Source organism: Papaver somniferum, chromosome 3 (assembly GCF_003573695.1).
Source record: "Papaver somniferum cultivar HN1 chromosome 3, ASM357369v1, whole genome shotgun sequence".
Classification (NCBI taxonomy): Eukaryota; Viridiplantae; Streptophyta; class Magnoliopsida; order Ranunculales; family Papaveraceae; genus Papaver; species Papaver somniferum.
Window position 1 is genome coordinate 3,739,258 of NC_039360.1, and position 23,234 is coordinate 3,762,491.

Genomic DNA, 23,234 nt, shown 5'->3' on the forward strand with positions numbered 1-23,234 from the left:
CACCAGCTTCGTGTTTTGAATCATCGTTGTCGGACTTGTGTCATCGGTTTGGAAAATATATCTTCAGTTTGGATGATAAAAGCTATCATTAATGTCAACGGATTTTGCACCAAAGGGCAGTCATCACGTAACAAGTCATATAGGAGGGAACTGATGCTTCGTAACTAAATTTTGATAACGAAAAACGCTTCGTAACTATGTCATCGTCATGATGTCAGCGTCGACATCAGACCTGTCATCTTCATGCCAGCGTCGACATCGGATCTGGCATCTTTATGCCATCGTCGACATCAGGCCTGGTATCTTCATAATTATGTCATCGTAATTATGCCAGCGTCGACATCAGACTTGGCATCTTCGTTAGTCTTTGGTTCATCGTTGCCAGACTTGGCAGTTGGAACTATCATCGTTATGAGATTTGATATCACCATCGTTGGGCACTTGAATCATCTACAGATCTTCCAGTTGCTTGTGCATCAGGTGGTACGTCGGGTTTTATGTTGGAGAAACTTCACGTCATGCAGCTTTATCCTTGGGTTGCATGCACCATCAGAATGGGGGACGTTAACTTTGCTGTGGTTACTTAGCGCCTTAATAACAACCTTGTACTGGACCGAAACTATCAACACTGCAGCATCGTTGGGCTTGGCATCGGCTGTACTTCAAGTGCCTTCGGCATCGTTGTTGGAATCTCATCCTTGTGATTGGTCTTTGCCCCATCGTCATCGTCACCAGAATTTGGCTTCGATCCATCGTCGTCCACTTTGGCTCATCGTGTCAGGACTTTGCCTTATAGACTTTGCCTCATAGAAGAAATGGTTCTATGAGGTTTGAATCTTGTCGCATAGAAGATTGTGAATCATAGCAGTTACCACCGTTGTCGTCTGATTTTATATCTTCGTCTTTGGAAGACTGCAGTTATTAATCAACTTACCCTACAACAGCCTTGCACCATTGGCCTGGGGCTTCGGTCTTAAAATGTCAGATCTGTTGGAATCTTGCAACAATTGAAGAAAACGTCAGATGTATCAAACAATAAATATAAAGAACAGTGTCAAACAACTCTACCACAAACAAATTGATGAGGGCAGAATCACAGGTTCAACAAGCTGTCCTTAACACATTAGTTCGCGGGTATACTCTGAAGTAATGCTAAACCCCAACGTGCGAAGATATGTCCAGGATAAGACTGCCCGATATAACTTGAGTTAGCACAACGCAAGTTACCCACTCTTGAACTCAGCAACAAGGATGGAAGCAAAACGCCGCACAAAATATAAGAAGAAGAAGAAAAGTAGACCTACAGATAGTCGCTGCTTGTGTGTTTTTAAAACAGAATTTCGAGTCATATTTATAGGATGAGATACTTGCAAATCAAGTTAGGTTTTTTGTTTTCTTCAAAAACAAGTAAAACTCGTAAAAGGAATTTCCCACAAATAAAACTCTTAAAAAATAATTTTAGAATTAAATTCCTAAAGAAAAAATTCTCCCAAAAATAAATCCGTGTAGGAAAGGGATTTGGTGCATGGTATACGCGTATATCGCATGGGTCAAAATATGTATTTTTGCCCACCCGCTCCACCCATGTTTTACAATTCATACATAAGTGTATGATTATATAGTGGAGCTCCTCTTTAGTTTTCCACAATGTGGGACTAAAGGTTCCACTTCATTCACCCAAAAATGAATGAGTATCCTTAGACCCTTAGGTCATTAGATCAAACCATACCAAGACCATAAAATCTTTTTAATTAAAACTCATTTTCTCCAACAAGATCTTGGGTGTCTTTGTTATTGACACTGAACTTGCTATCGTCATCTTTCTTTGGGTCTTCGTTTACTTTGCCCCTTCACATGCATCTCTGAATTTGAACTGTTGTTGGTCATTCGACTGTCATCAATCGAGCAACCAAAGTAGTCTTTGAGGCTTATCTTCATAAGCACGAGGACATCAGACTTGGCATCTTCATGCCATCGTCGATATCAGACTAGGCATTGACTTGGCATCTCCATGCCATCGTCGACATCATACTTGGCATCGTCATGCACATTCGTAGAAAGACTCTGGATCATCATTTCTCAATGATCGTCATCGCTGGGCTTCTTTTCATTCTTTTCAGGGTTTGGATCCTCGTGGTTGGACTATAATATTATCGTTGTACTCTGCACCTCCTTCGTCACTGGGAAGGACATCTTCGCCAAGTGGACCGCGCTTCGGTGTCTTCGTTATCGACATCGGACTTGGCATCGTCATTTAACTTCAGTCTTTGGAATGCTCTTTCTGAAGCAACGTCTTTGCAGCATCATCGGACTGGACAGCAACAACATCTTCCATTGCTTCTTAGAAGCTAAACGATCTGGCCATAAGTCTCTCGAACTCCTGTTTCCCTTGGCTCTTCTATGTCGGGTTACTTGGATCATCATCATCAGGACTGGATTGTAGTCGTCTACTTTGAGCCTTCGTTGTAAGGCTTTGTATCTTTGAGTGACCGATGAGTGTGAGGGAGCGAAGATAGTAATACTACCCAGCTATTACTCCTCTATTCAGAGGTAATGGGTTTCTTAATCCTCCCTCTCTCCCCTTCATTGAAAGGCTTTGTATCTTCGAGTGACCGATGAGTGTGAGGAAACGAAGGTAGTAATACTACCCAGCTATTACTCCTCTCTTCAGAGGTAGTGGGTTTCTTACTCCTCCATCTCTCCCCTTCGTTGAAAGGCTTTGGCACATCGTCCTCGAACGTCTTCGTCTTCGGACTTTGGACCTTCGTAAAAAGACTTTGCATCGAGTGGAAGATTGGGACTGCATCTTCGAACCAAAACTGAGCTTGCGTTGTCAGAACTAGTCCATCGTTACAAGGCTTATCTTCATAAGCAAGAGGACTATCTTCTTAAGCAAGAGCTTTGGATCGAAGCATTATTCTCTTAGCTCCTTTGTTGGGATGCTGGTACAACCTAGAGCCAAGATTCATTGAGGGCCTACTTTTAAATTTATTAGTCCACAAAGACTAGGACATTAATAGGATAAGGTAGTACTTTTTGACACGATAATGACATAAAGTAGACAAGATAAAGATATAAAGTAAGAAAGATGAAGACAAAAAGTAGACAAGATAAGGTAGTCTAACTAATAATCTGACATCTGACAAGTTTTGAAAGAGAAAATAATAAAAAGTTTTGAAATCAAAACTTTTTGTAATATGTGATCTGAAAAGCATTTTCTCTTTTGAATTATTTGGGGTTAAACATTACTAAGTTGAAATGAATCTTTACTAAAATGTGAATTTTACCATTAAGTTTTAGATCTGAAAGAAGAATAACAGAGGAAAATTACTAGGAGAAATAAAAAAGAATGATTCATGGCAATATTTATAAAGAGGTTATAAGCGTTCAGCACATCAGATGCTTAAAAGATAATGATTTTCAAGGAAGAGCATTGGGTTACAAACCAACCGATCAGTCTTGAAGTTTACCAATCAAGTTCAAAAATCACGGCTACACTGAATCATTTTTGAAATGCTGTGATAATTACCCATTTTATAATGCACCGGCAAAAGTAAAACGAGGAGAAATATTAAGTTATAATACCCTTAAGAAGAATCTTTAAGGAAATGAAAAGAGTTTAAAATGAAAACGCTATAAGTGGGATTTTAAAACTTAATACAGAAACTCCATGAAAATCTTAAAGTTTGACTAGATTTAGAATTGGTTTACTGGACCATTTTTGCAATTAAAGTTGTAAACATTTGCAAAAGTTTGTGTCAGGCTATAATAAATGTTTTTGTATTAAATAAATAGATGAAGTGATGGCTGAATAATAAGTATTTGTTGAATAAACTCTAAATGCTTTAATTAAGCTATAACAAACATTAAGTGTCTGCATGGTTGCTCTTTCCCTTGCACTGGGCATACTTATGAATTCATTATCGCTAAGAACGGGGAGTGTTTGAGACCATAGTGTCACGAACGAATTACCTTGTGCTATGTTTGGGACCTGTCACCCCGTTGGCCAATCCCGGGTCAGGGGATTACCGAAAGATGGGGGTCTAAGAAAGTCCGGAGACGTGGTGTAAAACTGAATGTTTTGCAAACACTCGTTCCGCTGAGCTTTCAAAAGCATGTCACGTTAGGTATCTTTTTTTTTTGTGGAAGCCTTCCCCCAAGTCGTACATTCGTAGACACTTACGGGGGAGTCCAGAGAGGTAGCACGTAAGTGCTTTCCCCATTATGATGTTTGAGACCGGTGGTGCTTGCCCCAGTGTTCCACTATATATCAATCTCCAAAAAGAGTGGTGGTGCTTGCCCGGATCTTTAGAATATACGAAATTACGAGGTGTATGCATATTTATTATTTATGAAAATGTTTTCATATGTATTTATAAAATAAATGCCCTTTTCTGTAGTTAGAAATATTTTAGAAATGTAAGAGATGTGAATATTTGCAAACTCTTTAGTCGTATGTATGCCCCCTTGGTTTCGGAAGCTGATTGTCCAAGCTTGTGAAAGTAAAAGTGATTGCCCCTTTGCTGTCATTGGTTGACAAAGCTTGTGTTGTGTGTATGTCCTTCGTGTTCAGAACTAGAATAATAGTTGTTTTCATGCTGTTGTAGTGTGTGACCTGTGGGAAGCGGGACAACTAGCTTCGAGTTTGTATCACCGGATCTAACATCGTCGTTATCGATCATTGGTTCATCATCAGCGGGACAACTAGCTTTGCATAGGTATTGCCAAGTCTCCTGGTGCTTTTGTCATCACTGTTATCTCTGCTCCATTTCACAGGATCTAACATCGTCGTCTTTATCTTCTGAGCTTTGCCATCATCGTTTGGCTTTATACCATCGTAATGGCATCGTCGTTTGACGTTGTGCCTGCAGTCAGCTTCGGGTTTTGGCAGGCACCACCAGCATCGGGCTCTAGCTCTTCGTCTTCGGTCTTGGATCATCGGAACACTGGATGATCTGTGCTTTGGTTTATTTTTGTCGGCGTGGCGCTTTCTTGGTCATCAGTTCATCATCATGAACTGACTTTTGTAGTGTTAGCTGCATGTACACAATATTACTCCTTTGTAGCGTTAACCGCATCATGACACCAACAGCGGTGGTGCGTAGCTGCTTTTCATAGTGTGCTCTATTGCTTTCGGTAGACAATTAATCCAATAATTGTCGATAGAACGAAGGTAGTAAGAAGATCCAGCACTTATTCCGCTCTTCAGAGGTAGTGGATTTCTTACTCCTCCTTTAACAGCATCGTTGTATTATGCTCCCCTATCATCGTCGCGCTTGAGCCGGGCAATGCTGCGGTTGCTTAGTGGCTGTACTTCGTGACAACACTTGCATCGTCATCGGCTGTGCATCTGCGTAGCGAGACTTTGGCTCTTAGTGTCATCAGTTCTTCGTCGTCATTGGCATCTGACTTTCGTCATAGTAGCAGGATTTTGCATCGTCAGAGTGTGAGACGGGGCTATCATCGTGGTAAACACCACAAGTGGGTGCTGCATATATCCTCGGAGTGGAGGGAGTTGCACCCTCGTTGGAATTCAAATGCTGGCCAAAATTGATACTTGGGAGTCTTCGTGGACCATCGTTACTTCAACTTTAGTTTGAGTTCTGAGACCCAAGATATATCCTCGAGTTGTGTGACCGATGATTGAAACCAATTGGAAGTATGTATATAATCATAACTAATTAGATTATATAGGTGGAGCCTGCATTGTCGTTATTGGATACCATCGTTGCAAGACTATCTTGTCTTCGATGAGTGTGAGGAAACGAAGGTAGTAATCTATTACTCCTCTCTTTAGAGGTAGTGGGTTTCTTACTCCTTTCTCTCTCTGCTACTCCGAATGAGTGTAACTAACGGCGTCATGGCAGCAACGGCGGTGGTATGTAGCAGCTTTACGTGGTGTACTTTAGTTTTTCCCGTAGATCATCAATCCAATCATAAACCCACTCCCTTTGCAGCATCGTTCACTGGGAATGAATTGCATCTTCGGTGTGTAGTCCTTACACATCAAAAAATGCTTGGGAAACACAATGGTTGTAAAGTAAAAGACAAGAGTATGGATTACAAGTCAAAAATCAAGGAGAAACTTTGCTCGCCAAACCTGAAAGCAATAAAGATCTCGGGAAAACAAACGGGATTGGTTTGTAACCCAACGAAGATGGCTGAGACAAATCTCAAAGTCGGTCAGAAAACAAAAAACAGAGTTTCACTGAACATTTCAAAAAAGATACAAGCTATAAGCACTTGCAGAAGTTTGTGTAAAAATGAAAACTTGTCTCTACATAGGAATTTTAATCGTTTTGGCGAACAGTTACCAAGCATTTCTAGATCTGTCTTTTCACATAGTAGAAAGAAAGTTTGGGTAGTACCCAATCAAACCTTCCATGTGATAACAACAGATCGAAAGAAATAGAGAAATTTAAGAACGAATTTCAGGAGACTAAAAAGCTTAGAATAAAATAGATCTGCAATAGGTAGAATAAATTCTTTACTCCTATCCAGTTTCTAGCGCCAAATTGTGAACACAATATTTTAGGTTCACAACCAAATAATTAAGATGATATAGCAATATGCAAAGTAAGATGTAAATAGAAAATCATGATCAAAAATGTAAGATGCAGAGAAATAAAGAGACAATAACACAAGCAAGTTAACGTGGTTCGGCTAAGCCTACATCCACGGGAAGGTAAAGGAAAGTTTATTAAGTCTTTGATCCGTTATATATGATAAAATGGAAGCATCGTTCAAGATGTAGACGGCATTGTAGACTACCACAGCGCAGTTAACTTGTCTCCTTGCAAATCTAGATGTAGACGGCATTGTAGACTCCGACGTCAAACTTTCTTCTACTCTTGGTCTACGATAGAGTTGGTGATGCTGAACTCCGGCTACCATCCAATCATTTACGTCTTCCAGACTCTCACCTAATTGACTGTAATCTAAGCCTATCGAGTCGTAAACACAAAATCCACTTCTCATAGATCTTAATACATTGTGTTCTTCCATGAACATGGATTGATACTCCGGTGACACCCCTGCTGCACATTTCAAATCAATACACAAAATGTCACAAATCACAATATTTAAGTTTGAACCAATACAAGATACACAATTCCGAAGCGAAAGGTAAGAATTATAATTACCTGAAGTATGAGTGAAAGGAATGAGACCAGATCTACCAAGAACACTATACATAAGATTGATAATAGAGCTTTTTCCAGCACCAGAGAATCCAACTAAGAGAATTATAATAACTGGAGATATATCCATCTCTTCTTTCTTAATGCCACCAATTGGTAACCAAAAATCACCAGACCTGTAACTCAGTAGTTTATGTCTAAGATCATCAAGACCTTCAGGAGAAATTAAAGCAAGTCTTTCCATTTCTCTAATAACTTTCAATCTTGGTGTAAGATCTGTAATAGGAATGTTGTTGTAATCAAGTTTTAGACAACCATTTTCATCGAATTCTTTTGCTGATCTCCACCAGTTATGAAAAGATGAATGACTTGGTGATAAAATGTCACTGTGGTTATCATATTCTTCATCACTTGAAGGTGGAACTTGGTTTCTCATCTTCGTTTTCTATTTTCCAGTTTTCTTCACTTATGTGTTTTTTATCATTCATGAGATCTTGTATACAATGCTGAGTTGAATAAAATAAAATAAGGAAAGATCGCTACACATTCGTTATGGGCAACATGTGAAGACGTGAAGTGAAGGCGCACCATAAATGGAAAGTGTCAGGTACCAATTAATCGTATAGGATTTGGTAGTATTCTATGCAATCACCCGTGCATGTCGTGTTGCGCTAAAATCCTGCGGAAGCGATTTGCACAGCTACACAATGGTACTCCAAATATTGCAAAGAACACAAACTAAAGAAGATAAAAGAGACAAGAATTTAACGAGGTTGAATCCTCGGGAAAAACAAGAGATTTATATATTATCGTTTGGGAGAAAACATATAAACCCTAAGAGAGAAAGAAGAATTTTTTTGGTGTAATTTTCTAGGTTCACTACTAGGCTATTTATATAGGTACATTACTTAGCCTACAAGACTAGGGTTTCATAACTTGTCCACAAAGTTCCTAGAATTTAGGATCAAGTAAACCAATTAAGAGTTATCATAAAACTCTTAATCCTAAACCTAACTCATAACCGACTAAAATTGGGTTTATCCCAATCTTTGGTCCACCGACTAAGTTTGGTGAGAGTTATCTAAAAACCTCTATCACCGACCTGACCCATATCCAACAATTCTCCACCTCGTATCATGCATACATACATGAGACGATCAATAACAAAATCACCTTCGTCTTCCAACGTCGATTGCGCCATAGGATGCATACGTATCCTCTGCAAGGAATCAAACCGACCGTAGTTCACTCAATGGCCTTGCTAGAAGGCCTCCACCAGGTTCCTAAGAACCTCTACCCCAAAGGGTATCACCAAAACCGGAAGAATGTGGATCAATTTCGAGCAATGACGAAACTTGACCCCAGATACTACTTTCGTTAACATATCAGCTGGATTGTCTTTGGTATCGATCTTCACAAGTAGAATGTCTTCTTCTTCCAGAATTTCTCTAACAAATTGAAATCGAACATCTATATGTTTGGTTCTGGCATGATGCACTTGATTCTTAGACAGGTAAATTGCACTAAGACTATCACAATGCACAGGCAGTTGTTCCTGCACAACACCCAAGTCATCTAGCAAACCCTGTAACCATATAACCTCCTTAAATGCTTAAGTCACTGCCATATACTCCGCTTCAGTAGTTGAGAGAGCCACAGTAGACTGCAAAATCGATCTCCAACTAACCGGTGCTCCAGCCAAGGTAAATACATACCCTGTAGTTGAACACCTCTTGTCCAAATCACCAGCATAGTCAGAATCCACATAACCAACACACAGCTGATTGTTCCCATCTTCCTTCACAAACTCCAAGCCAACATCAACAGTACCATAAAGATACCTCAAAATCCATTTCACAGCTTGCCAATGTCCTTTACCAGGATTATGCATATAACGACTGATCATACTTACTCCATATGAAATATCCGGCCTTGTACATACCATCGCATACATCAAGCTACCAACAACACTAGCATATGGGACTTGGGCCATATACTCACGCTCTTCTTTAGTAGTGGGAGACATATCAGAACTCAACTTAAAATGAGGACCAAGGGGAGTACTTACAGATTTAGTTCCTTCGTAGATACCAAATTTCTGTAACACTTTCTTCAAGTATGCCTTTTGAGACAAACAAACTTTACCCTTCTTTCTATCACGTTGAATCTCCATGCCAAGAATCTTCTTATCTTCTCCCAGATCTTTCATCTCGAACTCAGTTGACAATTTTTGCTTCAAATTATCAATCTCTTTCTTGTTATTCGATGTTATCAGCATATCATCGACATACAAGAGAAAATATATGAAAGACCCATCACGTAGCTTCTTGAAGTATACACAATGGTCATAGTGACTTCTTGTGTATGTCTGGACAATCATAAACTGATCAAATCGCTTATACCACTGTCTTGGAGACTGTTTCTGCCCATACAACGATTTCTTCAGCTTGCATACACAATCTTCTCTTCCAGCAACTTTGAACCCACTCGGCTGAGTCATATAAATCTTCTCTTCTAGATCACCATGTAAGAACGCCGTCTTCACATCTAGCTGAATTAGGTCTAAATCATACTGTGCTACCAAGGCCAACAAAATTCGGATTGATGAGTGTTTCACAACTGGAGAGAACACCTCATTGTAGTCAATCCCTTCCTTTTGGGCATAACCTTTTGCAACTAACCTTGCCTTGTAGCGTACTTGATTCATCTGAGATCCTCCTTTCTTAGCATATACCCATTTGCACCCAATGGCCTTCTTACCGTTCGGAAGCTTCGTAAGAATCCATGTGCCATTCTTGTAAAGAGACTCCATATCATCCTGCATAGCAGCTTCCTATTCTTGATACTCTACACTGTGTATAGCTTCAAAATAGGTATTAAGAATACCTTCTTCAACAACTGGTAATGCATAAGCTATAAAATCATTCATCCAACCAGGTTTCCTGATTGATCTTCTCGGTTTGCTGGTTGTTATGGTCTCAGTGACCGTAGCTTCTGTATCTTCCACTGCTTCATGTTCCTCTTCATAAACATCGCCACTATCATTTGGAACTTCAGTAGTTACCTCCCTTGTAGACGTCACGCCTTCCGAAGTAGTCGTAACAGATACATACTTAGCTGGAATTAGTGGAGTTGCATCAATCTCCACATGCTGCAAAGGCTCACTAGTATTGGTGCTTCTGTTCTCCACCTGCTGATAACCCCCAAGACTTTACCATAGACGCTTCATCAAATGTAACATCTCTACTCGTGAATATCTTCTTCTCTACTGGATTCCAAATTTTGAACCCTTCCACGCCTTTCTTCACACCCATAAAGATGCATTTAACAGCACGGCTATCAAACTTGTTTTCACTAACATGATACCAAGCAGGGCAACCAAAGATGTGAATTGAGTCATAGTCATAAGCTGGTTTACCATACCACTTCTCCATCGTAGTTTTACCTTCTAATGCAGCTGATGGAAACCTATTAATGAGGAAGCACGCATATGTAACTGCCTCAGCCCAAAACGCTTTACCTAATCCATCATTAGATAACATACATCGTACCTTCTCCAGCAAAGTACGATTCATGCGTTCAGCTACCCCATTTTGTTGCAGTGTCTTCTTAACTGTGAAATGCCTCTGTATTCCCTCATCCTGACATACTTGCAAGAATGGATCACTTTTGTACTCTCCACCATTGTCCGAACGTAGTACCTTGATCTTTCTGCCAGTTTGAGTCTCAGTTGCCTTTTTCCACCTCACAAAGACTTCTAGGACTTCATCCTTATGCCTCATGGTGTACACCCATACTCGCCTAGAATAGTCATCAATGAAAGACACTAACCAATGTTTCCCTCCCAATGATGCATTCTTGGAGGGACCCCAAACATCTGAGTGAACATAATCAAGAACTCCACTAGTGTTGTGGATTTCTGTGCCAAAGCTTGTTCTTGTTTTCTTGCCTTTCACACAATGTTCACAAAACTCTAATTTGCAGGCAATAAAACCTTTCAATAAATATTGACGAATTAAAAAGTGTAACGACTTATCACCTGGATGTGCAAGTCGCATATGCCATAACTTCGTGGTCTCCATCGCTGCAGTCTCGATGTGTTCAGAAATTGACACATCTCCTGTTACTGTACTCCCAATTAAGTAGAACAAGTTATGATTCCTTGTGCCCTTCATGATTACCAACGATCCAGAGATTATCTTTAGAATGCCATTTTCAGCGACTAACTTGTAGCCCTTAGCTTCCAAAGTTCCGAGTGAAATCAAATTCTTCTTCACAGCAGGTACGAACCTTACTTCCTTCAGTGCCCGAACCATACCATCATGCATCTTGATTCGAACACTACCAATCCCGATCACCCTGCAGGTATGATTATTCCCCATACGTACTTCTCCATCAAACTTCTCGAAGCTTGAGAACCAGTCCCGATGAGGACATATGTGATAAGTAGCACCATAATCTAGTACCCATGTACCGTCAGTTACAATACAAGCTGATGGTGTCACAGTCAGTGAGAAATCCGAAGCTACATCTAAATCATCACTTGCCTTAACAATGTTCACCTCGGTCTTGTTGTTATCTCCTTCTCTATCTTTACGCTTAGTACAATCCTTAGCCCAATGTCCAAAGTCATGACACCATGCACATTCATCCTTCTGCAGACGCGCTCTTGACTTTGAACGCCCTTTCACTTTGCCACGATCACCATTCTTCTTTCTCTTGTCTGTTGAACGACCTCTTGCAAGAAGCAAGTCACTGTTAGCTTCACTTGACAGGTCTTCACGGTCCATCTTCCTGAACTCCTCACTACGCAATGCTGTAGTGACCTCAGCGTATGTCATCTTATCCTTGACATGCATTAAAGCCTTAATCACGGGTTCATACCTTTCAGGAAGAGAGTTTATCAGACACAAAGCTTGTTCCTCGTCGTTGATCTTCTCATCATAGTTAACTAACTCAGCAAGAAGTTTATTATATGAATCCAGGTGCTCTGTTAGAGTTGCACCTTTTTTCATGTTATAGCGATACAAATTTCTCTTAAGATGTATTCTATTAGACACGTTCTTCACAAGGTACTCCTTCTCTAGCTTTTCCCAGAGATCCTTATCTGAAGTCTCGTGCTGATAATTAACTCTTACTGATGTTGCTAAACACCCACGAATAGGACCCAGACATAATTTATTCATCTTGTTCCACTGCTTGTCAGACATCTCCGCTGGCCGACCTTCTAGAGCTTCTTCTAGGTCAAGATGAACAAGAGCATCCATTACGTCTTCTCTCCATAAACCAAAGTTATTGGTTCCGGTGAACTTTTCAACCTTCAGTTGTGATCTATGAGAATGCAGTATTTCTTCTTTTGTTTCTTTATCTTTACTTGTGGACTCCGAATGTTCTCCTAAAGGATCTTTCGGATCAACTGGATCTTTCCCGTCAACCATTGTTCACAAAAAACCAAATATAGATAAAAAAAACTAAACTTTGAGATCAGAATTACCTCAAACAACTTCAGAAAAAAATACTCCCGCTGCAATATTATGAATACCGAAAATTCCAAGAACCTAACCCGAGCTCTTGATGCCAATTGTTGCGCTAAAACCCTGCGAAAGCGATTTGCACAGCTACACAATGGTACTCCAAATATTGCAAATAACACAAACTAAAGAAGATAAAAGAGACAAGAATTTAACGAGGTTGAATCCTCGGGAAAAACAAGAAATTTATATATTATCGTTTGGGAGAAAACATAAAACTCTTAATCCTAATCCTAACTCATAACCGACTAAAATTGGGTTCATCCCAATCTTTGATCCACCGACCAAGTTTGGTGAGAGTTATCTAAAAACCTCCATCACAGACCTGACCCATATCCAACATGTCGTGCATAGTATATGAGTGATCCTTCACGAATCTTTCAGAAAAATCAAACTTCGGACCTATATGGGTGAGAATGAAGAATGGAGTGCAACAGAAAATTAACCAGACGAAGATTCTGGTTTGTGATCACAATTTTGCTGCCGTTGATGGTCACAATGAATTTAATCATCCCCAGCGCTGTCTTCAATCTGAAGTTGAAGGATTGTACATGTGCATATGTTGCTAATGCAATAATACCTATGCAGCCACTTGTACTGCGCACCAACGAAGACCCAGTGTTATACTACTTTGAAGATCTTGTATTATTGCCAAGTGACAACTGATAGTGACATGTATCATTCCTGACACGGGCAAACAAGCCTCAAAATCAAGCATGAAGAGAACCTCAAGGCAACAATAACGTTAAACAAAATGCAAAAGTGAAGTAAATAAAATTAAGTGCTACAATTATTACAGTCCTTCAGTAAAACTTTTAAAAGTTGTATTGAAGTAATGTAGCTTGTAAGTTTCAGCAGAAACCAAAAATGTAAACAAAACAGTTACATACGATACACAGCTATTAGAATGCTTGTGTTACAACCTGATACAAACAACAGACTCTGAAGAAAACTGGTAAGCAAAGTTAGCAAACCTGAAAACAAAGAAACTAGAAGGTAAGCCAAAACTCCTTATGGGTACAGTTATGTGTCAGTGTGCTTCTTTAAGTCTCTTTATCAAAGCATCCAACGATTTCTTCTTTGTATTCACCTTTGCTCCCCTTCCTGCAAAGCTTCCAAAATATCGATCTGAAGGATCTTTTAATTTCTCAGCTATTGTTACCACTTTCCTGTAATCTAAAGCTTTGTAACTCCTCTCCCTGATCACTGGATTCAGAAAATTCTCTGCTTGATTGCTTAAAAGCAAATTAATCATTTGCCTAGACTCAACCAATGCAGACTTCAATTGATTCGATTCCACATCTGTAAAGAGATTAGATTGGTTTTCTGCAAATGACTCCAGTAATTGTATATCCACATCAATCCCCATAACAGCATTTATACTAAACCTCTTCACCAAATCCCCAGCCAAGATCCCTAAAATCTTCTCTGATATGTGAGACAGAACTTCTTGTAGAACACGATGAAGTACTTGAACCGGTAATATCTGTTGAGCAGTAGAAACCAGTGTTTCGAGATATACAATCACTTCATTAACATATTCATTTCCGTTAGGTGGAGCTTCATCAGCCATCCAATTAATATTCTTTGTTAATGCCATGAACCCATTAACCTTAGTTTTAAGAAGACCTGAAAGCATTGATTCAGCTGCATCACGGGAGCTAGTCAACGGAAATTTACTTTTCTTAATCTCAGTGATTCTCAAAGGTATTCCAGAAAGTTGTGCAGCATGACGGAAGAAGAAATCACAAGCTCGTTCCAGAACCACCATGTTAGCAGCAACTTGCATAGCTTGGGATACCCCATGAACATTCGATTTTACAATATTTAGTAACGCCTCATCCAAAACCTCACCTAGAAGCCGATCCAAATACTTCTTAACCACATCATGGAAATCTAATTGTCCACCATAGGACATGAAACTTACAGAATCTTCAATAAAGGATCGAACAAGACGGCAACAGTCTGGCACCATGGAAGAAAACGGTGCAATGTAGGGAAACGCAGGGGTTATATCAGAGGTTTGTATCTGAAATGATAACACATTCATCGAGTACTCGTATTCTTTCTTCATTAGCATCTGCTCAAACCCATCAGCAGAAACTGCTTCTGCAATCAACTTTCGACAATCAGACAGTAAGAGTTCATGGTATTTGTCTCTGTGTTTACTCAATACATCGAGCAGTGGATCAACTAAGTATCCATATCGGCGCAGTGTCACTCCAAGTAAACTAACATAGTCTTTAATTAGCAATAGATGATTTGCCGTTTGCATTCTAGAGAATTGATCTTCTAAAACAGAACACATTTTGATTACCGCAGTTTCCCATAAGTTCTCCACTTCATATTTCGAAATCAACCCGCCACCTGTTCTCAAAACCCGATCTTCTACAATAAAGAAACCAGCAATCTGAGCGAAAAAAGTCTGATGTGACTCGAGAAAAGGCGTCATTGACGATACCTGAAAATCTGATGTTAACTGAAGCTTCCGATTCTCAAAATAATAATGCTTAAATCTCTCCTCCAAACCAAGTGTCTGATGAATATGATACGCTCTATACAACGGAGTCAAATCAAAACCTAACATCCCGCCACCACCACCATTACTCACCAACTTGTCACTCCCACTATCATCACCTCCTACATTACCAACATCTTCGTCATCATCTTCTTCTTCTAAAGCATAAACACAATCTCTCAAACTTAATCTACTCTGCTCTTCCGCTTGCCGCTGTTTAATCCTTAACTCCTCCTCTCTCTGCCTAGCCGAAGACGCTTGTCCAATCGCCAACTGCCCTAAATTCCTACTAACAATTCTAATCTCAACAAGCCAGTCTCCAAACTCTTTATTAACTCTTTTCTCAATATACCCTCTAATCAACGGTATCTGTCTCTCTAACATACACTTTATAGTCGACGAATCAATCTTACCCAAATAATCTCTTTCAATATTATCAACACATTTCAAAACCATATAATAATTATTACTCAACAAATGTGAATTAGTCCTGCCACAATTTTCTAATAATTTAATACAGATCTGAACAGACTCAATCGCTAAGCTCACATTCTTACTAACATTCTTAGATTCAATAAACGAATCCAATGAATCCAGTAATGGTGATGCAACAGAATGTAATTGATTATTTGAAGCTGATAACGATGATTTCAATTTATCAACATCTGATAATAATGACTTTAATTCATCAACTGCTGTAATAAAATCTTGGTAATGGATTTTACATACTTCTTCGATTTCCGATTCTTTTGATTTAGTGAATGATCGGAGACGTGATAAGAGTGTTTCTGGTTTACCTGAGATAAATGCTTTACGAACGAACGATGCTAAATCTTCACCGTTACAGATTGCTGAAAAGAGTAAAAGCTCGTCGAGTTTTTCTGAATCTGCTGCTGCTGCTGCTCCGGCACCGTTGCTGTTGATGATCGCTTTGTTGTTGTTGATGGCGGTGGTGGTGTTTGTGATCGGTGTGATTTTTCTTCTGGATTTAGTTGACTGCATTTTGAATGATGAGTTTGAAAGAAGAAGAAATCTGCAGAAAAATTAGGTTATAGTGACATTTTTTCTAGATCCGCGGAGATGAAGGTGGAAGGACCAATAAAGAAATTCGGATTTTTAGATGATGGATATAAATATCTTGGGCTATGTTTTGGTCTAAAATGCCCCCTGTAAAGCGGATAGTTCCGACACAGTAGTTACATACCACGACGGCACGACAATTACAAGCTACAAGTCCCAAAATCTCGCCCGCCTCTCGGTCAACTTTGGCCCGTTGACGGCGTCTCTTAGTTTGAATATTAGTTCTACCCTTCACGGGAACATTTGACAAATGCAGGCTGCAGCTCAATTTTTTTTTCTTTTTCTTTTTTCGTGAAGGAAAATGCAAGACAATCAGTATTGCCAAATATTATAGATTTCTTTTCTTTTTTATGGAAAAAAGAAACAAATGCAAGAAATGTTGATAAACCTGCTTTTCGTTGTACAGTTTAGTGTTTCCAGAAGTCTGGTTGAATGCAGATAATTATGTAAGTAAACGGTCCACGTCGTATTACATTACCACCAGCGATTAGATATGTTTATTTACTTTTTATTTTGATATTACATGGCCTTTCCAAGAATGCTTCAAAATGTTTATCAATTTGTTTTTGTCTGAGAGAATTATGTTATTTATTTTTAAATGTTTTTAAACGGGAATGCTATTCTAAGCTCCATTCACAGCACTACTTACCGCTCAAATCCATGTGTCCCAAAATACTGGTCATGATTGTTCAATTGTGACCCACCTGCTCACCAAAATGGGTTTTCACTCTTCAAATCTAGGGTCTAGATGTGGACGCGGTAAGTAGTGTTGTGATTATAGAATGGAATAGCAGCTCCCGTTTTTAAATTTATTATTACAACCATTTTTTCATTTATAAAAATGTTGATGTCAATCTCAATATTGCAACGTAGCAGTACGGAGCAAGAAAGTCCTTTCCTTGCTTACTAGTACTTGTAAAAAGAATGACAATGTCTTCTACAAGGGTGTTTTAGTAAGTTTAGATAGTGGAGCCAGTAATTCTTTGACTTTGTTTGAGCTCATTAACGTTAGAGAAGTGTTTGTTTATGTGACCGTGACTGATGCGATTCGGAAAGATGTGTCTGAAAAAGGACAGCTGACTTTCAATGTGCATTTACTAAGAATCTTTCGGCACTTAAATCGGTTAGTAAGGCATTAAACCGGCTTACACTTGTCCTTTTCGGTGCTTCGCTTGTACATACTCTAAAGATAATCACGGAACAGTTTTTTTTGGTTAAATAGGCCTTACATTCTGTTGGCAGTTTTCACCATCTAATTTGTTGTCTGGAACATTGTGGAGATCAAAGATTGCCTTCTGATGTTTCACATTATTTACATTATCAGACTCGCTCACTTCGCCAGGCCCATCAGCATTGTTGAAAATTTCCTCCACCTCAAAAAACTGCTCTGCTCCACCTTCAGTCTCATCCTCTATCTCCACTTCCACTTCTACGGCACTGGTAGACTCATGAATATCAGGGTCCAAAAAGCATACCTGGTCAAAAAATAAATGGACATTTAACTCCCATCATTTCAGAAAATGAGAACAGATAAAAGAAAAGAGCCTTGGCATCCCACAAAAGGTCGATATCCTCACGCGCCATATCTTCATCCAAATGGATGCACTCATGCCTTCACCATTGTACTTTCTACCTGCAGTTGATTTTTAATCAGCAGCCGTTTCCTTCTTATCCGCAAGCAAATTCATCTTGCCGGTTTTAAAATGTGTTTAAGTCAGCATTACCTGTCTGCTATGACGAACACGCTTCACAAAAAAGGAACAATCTTTACACAACAGTATATGATAATCTATCAAAATGGGGTTTATTTACCAAACAAAATAATCAGACAGGTGTTTTAATTAGATATACATCATCCATAAGACCATTAACTCTTTAATCGAATACCATCAGGATCATAAGAATTTCTGATGCACTCTTAATCTCTCTCTTTAATCTCTGCCTATTTCTCGATCTGAATCACCAGCAGCAGCCGCTGCTTTGTTGATTTTTCTTCTCGTTTCAGGTGAACGGGAGATGAGAGGAAATCTCATCGAGTTTTGACGATGAAACAAAGAGTCATAAGGTAATGTATTGATTTGGGTTAATTTTTCACCGGAGTATTGTCCACCTTGATGGTGTTACTTAATGTCTAGTTAAGTATTTGATGTAAACACAGTGTAACAAATTAATTAGGTATAAACTCCGATAAAAGTATTGTCTACCCACCTTTTCGCAAACGGTGTTACTAACGGCAGGTTAAATAAATGGTGTAAAAAGAGTGTAATCCAATTTTTAATGTCTCGACCAATAGAGTTCCGCCATTTGTCCTCTCCGGATTGCTCTGTGTGAAAACTTTTATCTAATTTAACTTGAGGGAGGTGTCATACTCACCATGTGACGTGGGAGCTCATATAACTTAGTGTTTTAAAGGAGGTGAGATATCTAATGGCATAGTTATTAATATGACCCTGAAGAGAAACTGTATTTATGCCCGTAATCCCCATTAATGGCTTCAGTTGCAGATCTGGGATTCGTAAACGTGACAAAGCAATGACATTTCCGTCATGTATTACGGGCATTAGTAATTTGCAGACAAGAGTATAAAGGGGAAAACCAACGTTATTTGAAACCCTAGATAAGAAATTTAAAAATACACACACAGAAAATTAAAGAAAGAAGAAGAATTAAACTCTGCAGATGTCTACTTATGTGGAGTCATACGAATACCCAGTGGAAATAAGGACAACATTAATAATTGAAAAGATGAAGACGGAAGAAGGGAGACAATCAGTGTTAATCTCGATTTCAATCAGTGGAATAGTTTAAAGATACCATACCAATTTTAAGAAATATCCGCCAAATGATGTGAACCCCTCCTGTAACACTCCGTGTTTTTTACCATGGCGCATGCTAAAGGATGCCCTATTTCTCGAGATGAAGCTTCATACAAAGTTTCCGTTGCATGTGAAATGCATCTGTCCCAGGACCAATATCCGCTGCCAAGTAAGGCACATCGCGTGTGCGTATTGGCTAAGGCGAATACGTCATTAGTTGGAGGCCACATTGGCCAAGAGCCAATCTTGCATCAAATGACGCATTAGACCAGTTGGGTAGATGGCCTTGAATATGTGCAGCCAACATGGCTGGACATCGGGTGGAAAATGTACAGCCAACATGGCTGGACATCGGGTGGAAAATGTACAGCCATGTTGGCTGGACATCGAGTGGGCAGTGGACGACCAACATGGCTGGACATAGGAGTGGCCTACGGGTCAAAGCTATAATACAACCATCCTGGCTGAACATCGAGTTGACATTTGAGTGGCCTATGGTCCAAAGTCGGAAATACAGCCATCACGGCCCTTCATCGGGTTTGGCTCAGGAAGTGTTCAGCCATCCTGGTCGGGCATAAGAACTGGCATGTGAGCCAGAACTGAATGTACAGCCATCTTGGCCGGTTATTCAGGAAAATACATGGCAACGTCCATGAATAGTAAAAGTGCGGAGTTGATGAATGATTTTTGCTCCCCCAATTTAAGTTGTAAAAATGTCAAATTAACATATATATAGGGAGGGGTAGTTGGTTGAAGGTGCATATGTGGACCATGTACCAAGTAAGCTTCACAGCTTAGCTGAAATGCTATGAATGATGCCTAAGGCTCATTCTAAGCTTCGTAGCCTTACGAATAGAGCATATGATGTTGAGGCATCACTATGCCATTCCACATATTCGATGATGCATCACTCGGATGCATTTGACGGAACGGCCTACACGGACTAGGCCATTACCTTTATTGCTTGGCCACGGCCTCGCAAACGAGTTGGGTTAAGTTTCTGTCCCTTCGAGGATGAACTACGGTATGTGCTTGATTCCTTTAGAGTGGGGAAGGATACGTAGGCAGACGCAATGAGTTGCATTGTCGGTCCAGCACGTTGGCCCCTCATATCATCTAGGCTCGGTAACTCGATGCAAGAGATGATTGCGGCTAGACTTTGATGAGGAATGTTGCATGCCAGCAAGTGGATACTCATACTTCCTATCAAGCTACGAAGAGTCGGTAAAGCAGAGCAAGAGAATGGTAATAGGCTTAGAGCGTCCTATGCCTAAGTCCACGGCTTATGCCTTAAGTCTGGATATGACTCGGACGCTGTCGATTTCTCATCTAGATAGGAAATTTAGTGATGAACTCCCTAGGTTGTGGCACAACCAGTGATGCGTGCAATACGCATTGGCCATAGCCTCTATGGCTTGAACTCTTGGCAACGGCAATATGGCCATATACCCTTCTGTGGACAAGGGTGACTTTAGAACTAGAGTGTAACACCCCGTGTTTTTTAGCATGGCGCATGCTAAAGGATGCGCCATTGCTCGAGATGAAGCTTCATACAAAGCTTCTGTTGCATGTGAGATGCATCTAGCCCAGTGCCAATATCTGGTGCCAAATAAGGCACATCGCGTGTGCGTATTGGCTAAGGCCAATACGGCATTAGTTGGAGGCTACATTGGCCAAGAGCTAATCTTGCATCAAATGATGCATTAGGCCAGTTGGGTAGATGACCTTGAATATGTACAACCAACATGGCTGGACATCGGGTGGAAAATGTCATCCAACATGGATGGACATCGAGTTGGCAGTGGACATCCAACATGGTTGTACATAGGAGTGGCCTACGGGCCAAAGCTATAATACATCCATCATGGCTGAACATCGAGTTGACATTTGAGCGGCCTATGGGCCAAAGTCGGAAATACAACCATCACGGCCCTTCATCGGGTTTTGCTCAGGAAGTGTTCAGCCATCCTGGCCGGGCATAGGAGCTTGCATGTGAGCCAGAACTGAATGTACAGCCATCTTGGCCGGTTATTTAGGAAAATACATGGCAACGTCCATGAATAGTAAAAGTGGGGAGTTGAAGAATGATTTTTGCTCCCCCAATTTAAGTTGTAAAAATGTCAAATTAACATATATAGGGAGGGGTAGTTGGTTGAAGGTGCATATGCGAACCATGTACCAAGTAAGCTTCACAGCTTAGCTGGAACGCTATGAATGATGCCTAAGGCTCATTCTAAGATGCGTAACCTTACGAATAGAGCATATGATGCTCATGCATCACTATGACATTCCACAGACTCGATGATGCATCACTTGGATGCATTTGACGGAACGGCCTACACGGACTAGGTCATTACTTTTATTGCTTGGCCATGGCCTCACAAACGAGTTGGGTTAATTTCTGTCCCTTCGATAATGAACTACAGTCGGTGCTTGATCCCTTTAGAGTAGGGATGGGTACGTAGGTAGCCGCAATGAGTTGCAGCATTGCCGGTACAGCACTCTGTCGCTCATATCATCTAATTGTGAGATGATTGCGACATTCTGGCCCCTCATATCATCTAAGCTCGGTAGATCGACGCAAGAGATGATTATGGTCATACTTGATGAGGCTTAGTTGCATGCCATCAAGTGGATGCTCATACTTCCTATCAAGCTACAAAGAGCAAGTTATAGCCTATCTGGAGGCTAAAAACCCGAGTGTCGTAATATAGCTCAAGAGGAGTTCATTTTGATGGGAAACAACCCAAAGATCAAGACATGTTGATCTATAGATCCACATGGTTACCAGAATTTAGCCAAATTCCATCGTTTAGAAAGGTGTGGAAGCAAATTTTGCCGGATCATGCTCCAAGAGCATGCTTGCAAGGGCGAATGGAAGTGCATTTGCCCAGCCTTAAAGCCCGGATCGTAGATTCATCATGGCGCATCGGGGGAGTTACGGCCTACGGGGAAACTCGCCAAAGGCGTAATTTTCCGGTCCGTCACACCTCCATTTTTCATTGGATCTCAATTAAGGGGTGGGTAAATCTAGGAGTTCTGGTAGCAAAAAGGATTGAACCTAAAACTACAATGAATTAACCTACCTGCAAGTATACAGGATCTAAAGCAGCAAGTGTGCAAATAAGGGGAAGTCCATAGGGACTTGGTGTGTGTAGTTGAATCTAGACTTTTACTTAACTGATTTCAGAGAATTTTGGGCAGTGATTGAAAGTAAAAAGCACAGCAGTGCAAAGCAGTGTGTAAAGGAGCAAAGATAAGACAGTGGAAGCAATGTGCAATGTTTAATAAACAAGAGCATGAATGAACTAAGGGTGTAAACAGTGAGAATGAGGGAACTAAGGTTATCAAATCCAACTCTAACCTAAACTTTGCATTGAACTGATTACACTACTCTTGTCCTTATAACAGATAAGGGTTGAGATTCTAGTCTGCCCTACATCTAAGGTGTTTCCCCACTAGAAAGATTAATCACAACTAAAACATTTCTCCAAAGTACTAACTGTCTAGGTAAAGCACAACTAGTCTACGGATCAATGATAAACTAGTTTAACATGAGTTGTAGATTTATCAACATAATATGAGCCTAACTACAATGCATACATGGCATACATTGTGAGAGTAAAATGCTGATGTACTAGGTTAATTCTTTCATGAGCATTTTTAACAATCAAGAGCAATACTATCAGAGTGCAATGCACAGTAGCAGATTAGAGTTTCATTGAAACCTTATCAAGCAAATTAAAACATGCTAAACATAGTTAACAATTGCAATGGAAATGTACAATGAACTTAAGATTGAACAAAAGTTATCAGTGGAGGGCACTGGCTACTCCAGGCCTCTAGGGTTGATCTCTAGCTAACCCAGGCATACCCCCACACACACAATACCATGTTCTATGTATACCCAAAATTAGGGTTCTTAACAGTTTCCCCCAAAATTCCCAATTTAGGGTTTACATTGAAAATTAAAATTAAAGCTCACCCGTCTCTGCTTTTGTTGTCTCCCCCTCGACCCATGTCTTGTCTTCCTTCTCTGCTACTCCTCCTGCTCCAATTGTCTCTTACATCGCCTCTGCTACAAACCCTAGTTCTCTCTTTCTTGGTTGTAGCGTCTTTGCGAGAAGCTAAAACTAAGCTAGAGAGAGTC

The 23,234-nt window shown here is 40.1% G+C and overlaps 2 protein-coding genes across 2 annotated transcripts; both read right to left on the reverse strand.

Moving 5' to 3' along the window:
* Window positions 1-6,669: 6,669 nt before the first annotated feature.
* LOC113358932 lies at window positions 6,670-7,575 on the reverse strand. Its single transcript, XM_026602642.1, has 2 exons — window positions 7,143-7,575; window positions 6,670-7,037 (listed from the first exon to the last, which is right to left on the reverse strand). The coding sequence occupies exons 1-2, from the start codon at window positions 7,573-7,575 to the stop codon at window positions 6,670-6,672; spliced, it is 801 nt and encodes a 266-aa protein (XP_026458427.1).
* Window positions 7,576-13,415: 5,840 nt separating this feature from the next.
* LOC113355173 (exocyst complex component SEC15B-like) lies at window positions 13,416-16,279 on the reverse strand. Its single transcript, XM_026597963.1, has one exon. It carries the CDS (start codon window positions 16,188-16,190, stop codon window positions 13,701-13,703), a length of 2,490 nt encoding a protein of 829 aa, XP_026453748.1. The 5' UTR covers window positions 16,191-16,279; the 3' UTR covers window positions 13,416-13,700.
* Window positions 16,280-23,234: the final 6,955 nt, after the last annotated feature.

Coding starts and splice junctions, on each gene's coding strand:
- LOC113355173 (XM_026597963.1), bottom strand. CDS start 16,190: ATGCAGTCAACTAAATCCAGAAGAAAAATCACACCGATCACAAACACC.
- LOC113358932 (XM_026602642.1), bottom strand. CDS start 7,575: ATGAGAAACCAAGTTCCACCTTCAAGTGATGAAGAATATGATAACCAC. Junction 7,038..7,142: donor TCCTTTCACTCATACTTCAG/GTAATTATAATT, acceptor TGAAATGTGCAG/CAGGGGTGTCACCGGAGTAT.